Source organism: Dermacentor andersoni, chromosome 6, assembly GCF_023375885.2.
Source record: "Dermacentor andersoni chromosome 6, qqDerAnde1_hic_scaffold, whole genome shotgun sequence".
Lineage (NCBI taxonomy): Eukaryota > Metazoa > Arthropoda > Arachnida > Ixodida > Ixodidae > Dermacentor > Dermacentor andersoni.
In genome coordinates, this window is record NC_092819.1 from 6,014,236 (window position 1) to 6,020,255 (window position 6,020).

General features: G+C 48.1%; 1 protein-coding gene across 1 annotated transcript in view; it reads right to left on the bottom strand.

Annotated features, from left to right (window-relative positions):
- Positions 1-567, bottom strand: part of LOC126521642 (F-box only protein 9) — a 58,260-nt gene extending 57,693 nt beyond the window's left edge. The window contains exon 1 of the mRNA XM_050170351.3: positions 423-567. Within this exon, the coding sequence (XP_050026308.1) occupies positions 423-425 (3 nt within the window). The 5' untranslated portion in view covers positions 426-567. The remainder of the gene's footprint in view (positions 1-422) is intronic.
- Positions 568-6,020: the final 5,453 nt, after the last annotated feature.

Consider the following 6,020-nt stretch of genomic DNA (forward strand, 5'->3'; position numbering starts at 1 on the left):
AGCGTGTGAGCGAAACCAACCCATGCTCGTAGTTCCGTTCACGCAATCAACTTGGCAGACTGGGAGCAGTTGTCATGAACAGAGAGACCCGCAGGCGCGATCTTGAAGATAAATATCAATCGAAATATCGATTAGCGGACGCTACACATGTAAACAAGCGGGGGAGCTACTCATACCACGCATGTGGCAGCAAATGCCGGGAAGTAATCTTTAGTCTTCCAGGGCGGGCATTCATAATCTGATAACAACGTCGGCACATAAATTTTGTAGACTTATAAAAGCGCATTAATGAGTGCATACGAATGTTCGTATATGCTCGTAGTCAATTAACTGAACGCGCCAGAAGGGCGCCGTTTGCTGCTAGTGCCGTGATAATGGCATGGGAATGAGCGACTCGTTTTGGACATGGATGGTATGCTTACCATACTGAATAATTTTCGATGTCAGTGCTCAAGCGATGCACTCTCGGTCGGAATTATAACGAAGCACACAATTTTGGTATCGTCGTGCCTTCAGAGCAGCCGCCATGCTTTTGTATATACCCACTAGAATGCACTAAGTGGAGCGAGCGGCTGGGGCCTGCATGGGGCGGCGCATGCTTTGCAATGTGACACGCGACGACGAAAAATGCTGTAGCGGCGCTGCGATCGAAGTGGATTGGGCCGCATCAAGGTAGCGCCGTTGGAAACTGCTGGCGATACTTCTCGTAAGGGTCATTCGTACCACTTCGCGCGCTGGTATGTGCGTTCAGACCGCTCAAACGGTGTTTATAATTGCATATGACACGTATTTATGCCTTAGTAATAGACGTCTTTCCTTCTCTTCTTCATATTATTTTATGCAGCTCGGCGATTGTGCGTGCATTGCGGCCGCAGTGTCGGCTTTCATTCTACAATGTTATTGTACGGTTCCCTTTGGAGAACAAATATTTTTGTTGTTCTTCAAGAAGCATGCAACTCTCGTGTGAATTTCCGCCCGTACAGTTTTCCATCAGTACCTTGCTGCTTGCATCAAACATATCTGCCTCACCCAGCACCCTGTGCTCAGATTTACGGGAAGTATTCTTACAGAAAAACTGCAGAAAATGAAACATTCCATTCATGTTCACGTCTTGCGGTACGGGTTCATTTATTGTGGTCGCACCTCGGGCGCCGAAAACAGTTTTAGGTATCCATTACATATACTACATTCTATTGCCCATAAGCCGTGTGAAATCTTTTGTGCAGTCTATGCTTATAGCGTCCTCAATTACCCGCACCGGTGCGCACCGAGGCGCCTTGGTGCGCACTTTCATCCTCGATCAACCGCACTGGTGTACGCTGACCATCTTCGACCACCGGAAGCGCACCCTGTTGGACATAGAGTTACCATACTGACTCTAGAGGACAAGCTACCCATAGGGCCCATGCCACGGAGGAAGGAAACTAAGGAGAGGCCCTGACGTCACTCTTTGTGAAGCAAAAGTGAAGCCGGAATTTGGCGTTGCTCATGGCGATGCTCCGCCTTTTGGGCCACCCTCCTCTCTTGTTTACATCTTTCGCGAAACCACGCCGCGCTGCGCGTGGTGTCGCGCGCGGAGCGCGCGCGCTCGCGCAACATGTGGCAGAGCACGGTGCAGGTAACACAGCGCAACAAGACACGGTGACTAACGCAAACCCGCCCACTCAGCGCCTTTGCCACGGCCCGAAACCTACCAGAGCAACACGTGTGAGCGCTCAAAACCATAACAACGCCGCCATTGTGGCCCAAAAGGCGTGGCCATACAACAAAAAAAAATAAAAAAGCAGCAAAAAAATGAGAACCTACTACGTCATTTCCGCCACACTTTTCTCCTAGCGCGCGGAGGGGGTAGGGCCTCTCCTTAGTTTCCTTCCTCCGTGGGCCCATGCTAGGGTGGCTAGAAGGGGAGGTGTGAATACCGGCGGCGCAAACGTGACCCCACAGCGCACCGATGCCGCGGGGCGGCGCTGTTGACCAAGGCGGGGTAAGCACGCAGCCGAAATGAGCGCCTCGCCAGCCTCGCGTCGGCTGCATCTCTACCACCGAAGTGAAAATGAGCCCGTTTCGGGTATCCCGCGCTTTCTGCGAGCGTCAAAGAATGAATCTTTATCATGAAAACAATGTTATGTCAGCCCAAATCATTACTCCTGCGAGATTTTACGGGCCCAGTTCGCACTGTATCGATATTCAAACGCGTTTTGTCTGTGCGCATTTCGTGAGCTGGCTTTGGGTGTTAGGAGCTAGTGGGGGCTTCGAAATAATTTCGACCACTTCGGGTTCTTTAACGCGCACTGACATCATACGGCACACGGCCGCCTTGCATATCGCCTCCCTGAAAATGCGACCGCCGTCCTCGAGATCAGCAGTCAATCACCCTATGCGTGCCGTAAGACCTGTAAACTGCAGACATTACCTGATAAAGTCTGGACGTATTTACAAACTACTCTTTTGTCTGCACTTGCAGACCTGTAGCATGTCATTTTGACGCTCATATAAGGAATTTACTATGATTGCAGACAGTGAAGCAACAGATCTGGTCATGAAATCGTTTATTTACAAGTGAGCAAAAATATTTACAATAATAATAATAATAATAATAATAATAATGCCTTTATTTTCCATCCCAAGGATGTGGGAGGGGGAGAGAAAAAGCTAGATATCCAGCTTGACGGGCTCTCGCCTCCCCGATACAATACATGATGTTTAGAAAAAAAAAAAGGCAAACAGTACAAGCATATATGTACAGACACAAGGAATATCACAAATGACAATTTTTACAAAAAATGTACAATTGCAAAAACAAAAACAAAGCGATGTGCATAATATGATGTCGTACATTTCAAATAGAAAGTGCCGCCCTTTCACTTATAAGTGAAAAAACATGACGCAAATCTTTTGACCGGGTGCGTTGGAGATTTAAATTGTAATGTTGGCAAATGTTTAAGAGATGTGGAAGAGTGTTTCTGAGCATATGTTGTCCGTAACCTGTTCTGAATGAATGTATGTGCCAAATATCGGTGTTTCTGGTTGCGTACGCGAAATTTCTTTTCTGCAGTGATGCCAGTTGGGCAATGAACGAGATGTTATTTTTGACCTCTGTAATGTATTTAGTGATTAGGCGGTATGCGTACAGATCATGAATCGGCATTGTGTTGTCTTTCATAAAGAGCGGTTTAGATGGGTGGTCATATATGCTACATTGTATATTATTCTGAGCATTCTTTTCTGCTGAACGTGCAATTTTCGTAGATTCGCGAAGGATGTTTCCCCCCAGACCAAATGACAATAATTTAGATGCGAACAGAACAAGGAATTGTGAAGGAGCAATTTCACATTTATAGGGAGGATGTCCTTATGAGTGTAAATCGATCCGATGACACGTGACAGTTTAGATGCTACGTAATTTGTGTGGTCATCCCACGTCATTTTCTCATTGAAAAGTACACCTAGTACTTTAAAGGACTTTACTATATCTATTTTAAAATATTAAGAGTGATATCATCGTTAATATGAACATCCTTGTTCTTTGGACGGTAAATAATGGCCTTTGTTTTGGAAGTGTTAATTTTTAGAGCGTTATATTTTGTCCACTTCTCAAGCTGCCTAATTGCTGTATTTGCTTTCATGACCACGTTCGAGGCAGACGAGGCTGAAAAGAATAAGCTGGTGTCATCAGCATATATGACCATTTTTATTTCTCTGTCTATCTGTGTTATGTCATTCACGTATATATTAAAAAGAAACGGGCCCATAATGCTATAACACTGAAGCACTGACACTGAAACACACAAGGTTTCAGTGTTTTCCGTTTCTTCTCACTGCTCTGCTGATTGAAACTTTTAAGCAAAAAGTGAATCCTTGTGAGGCAATAAAAACGTATAACTGAGGCTGTTAGGGTAGCAGAATGGTCTAGGCAAACAATCTTTGACATTTAACCAATTGACTGCAAAATCTCGGCCACAGCTTTGGCATGCTAGCGTGTTACACTGAATTAAAAATAATGGGGTTCTACGTGCCAATACCACTTTCTGATTATGAGGCACGCCGTAGTGGAGAGCTCCGGAAATTTTGACCACCTGGGGTTCTTTAACGTGCAGCTAAGTACACGGGTATTTTCACATTTCGCCTCCATCGAAATGCGGCCGCCGTGGCCGGGATTCGATCCGACGACCTCGTGCTCAGCAGCCCAACACCATAGCCACTGAGCAACCACGGCGAGTGTTACACTGAATAAACGAGTTAGTTTGTTTTCAAGGGCATTGTCCAGCTTATAGAACGATTCTGAGGGATATAAAAGGCCCTCAAGGTCCCACTCTTTGGATGCCTCTGGTGGAAGCTCTCTGGGGATATTGCCTTTATGGTGCTTCGTAGTCTTCACAATATGTGGGCAAAACACGCCTTCTCGCCACATAACCTGCAATGTAATAAACTAGCCGTGCGTCGCTGCGGTGCTCAACATAACTTTGGTGGTCCACAGCATCTCGCCCTCGAATGACGGAATGGCGGGAGGAACACTCCAAAACAGGCGACGAGACCAACTGACAGCGGAGGGCGCAGGCCAGCGCGGGAGTACCACGCCGTAATACCACGCCGCGAGCAGCAGCGCCACGTTCCCCCTGGTGGCATCGGTGCGCAAGGGGGTCACGCGCGCCCGGAGGAAAGCGCCGCCGGTATTCACACCTCCCCTTCTAGCCACCCTACCCATGCATTGAAATCGGGAACCGCAAAAGGCGTGCGTCTATTTGTCGTACAAAAATCCCTCACGTGACCTGATCCTAGGTGCCTAGGGACAGCATCGTTTGGAGATTTTTGAGAAGGCGCGATGCTGGCGCCGAGCGACGCCGTGGCGTGTTCGTCCTCGGCGTGATCGTTCTCTGGACCGCGCGTTGTTCAACATTGCTCATGTAATCGTGCGTGAGTTGCTTGTGTGTTGGTTGTAGGTTCTGTGTTACTTGGCGGAAAGCCGTGAGTAGCGGCGGTGCGGCAATGCGGCTTTGGCCTCGATGAGCTCTGGCACTACAGAATCTGCGTTGTGTGACCCGTGCTTTCTTGAGAACCCGGCGGTGGTGACAATTGTAATATCGAAGTGGCCTAGCGCCTCGGCAGCTAAGTTCTGCGAACCGCGATGTGGCGTCGCCGTGTCCGACTTTGCTTAACGGACATCGAGTCATGTAAATGCAACTGCGTCGACCGCCCACTGTTCAGCGCTGAATGTGTATTTGGGTTTGCGATGTGTGTGGTTTAGGGTTTGCGCGTTCACAGACATGTGCTCCCGTCTTGGTCTCATTAGCGGCTGTCGCGGGATTGTGGTGTGCTAGCTCCTTGCCTAGTATGAAGTTTACGACGCTAACACACAGCAGCTAACACGAGACATATAGTGTTCTTCGCGTTTGTGTGTTGTAAATTACTTTCTATTGTGGAAGTTCTGGGAGTCTTATTACGCAAAGAGTGCGAACGTAAACATAAACACATATGACTCCCAGAACTTCCACATAAGACTCCCAGAACTCCCACAATAGAAAGTAATTTACAACACACAAACGCTAAGAACACTATATGTCTCGTTTTCAACTCGGCCGTCATGCAAATGACATATAGCTCGGAAAAACGTGAACATGCTGTGTGTTAGCGTCGTAAACTTCATACTAGGCAAGGAGCTAGCACACCACAGTCCCGCGACAGCCGCTAATGAGACCAAGACGGGAGCACATGTCTGTGGACACCCAAACGGAGCCACTCTGCTCCTCCGCCACCCCCACTGCATGGCTGCATCACTCGTTTCAAGCACAGTCCCCATCACTCCCACCCTGCGCATCCTTGGCCTCTACCTGCAGGATTCCGGACGCAATGACCATACCCTTAAAACACTGAAGGCCTCCACGCAATCAGTGTTGCAGCTTCTACGCCGCGTATCTTCCCTGCACAAGGGTTTAGACGAAGCAGACAACATGAAAGTTGTACATGCTTTTACGCTTAGCCGCATTCTGTACGCCACTCCATATCTCAAGCTGAACTGCACG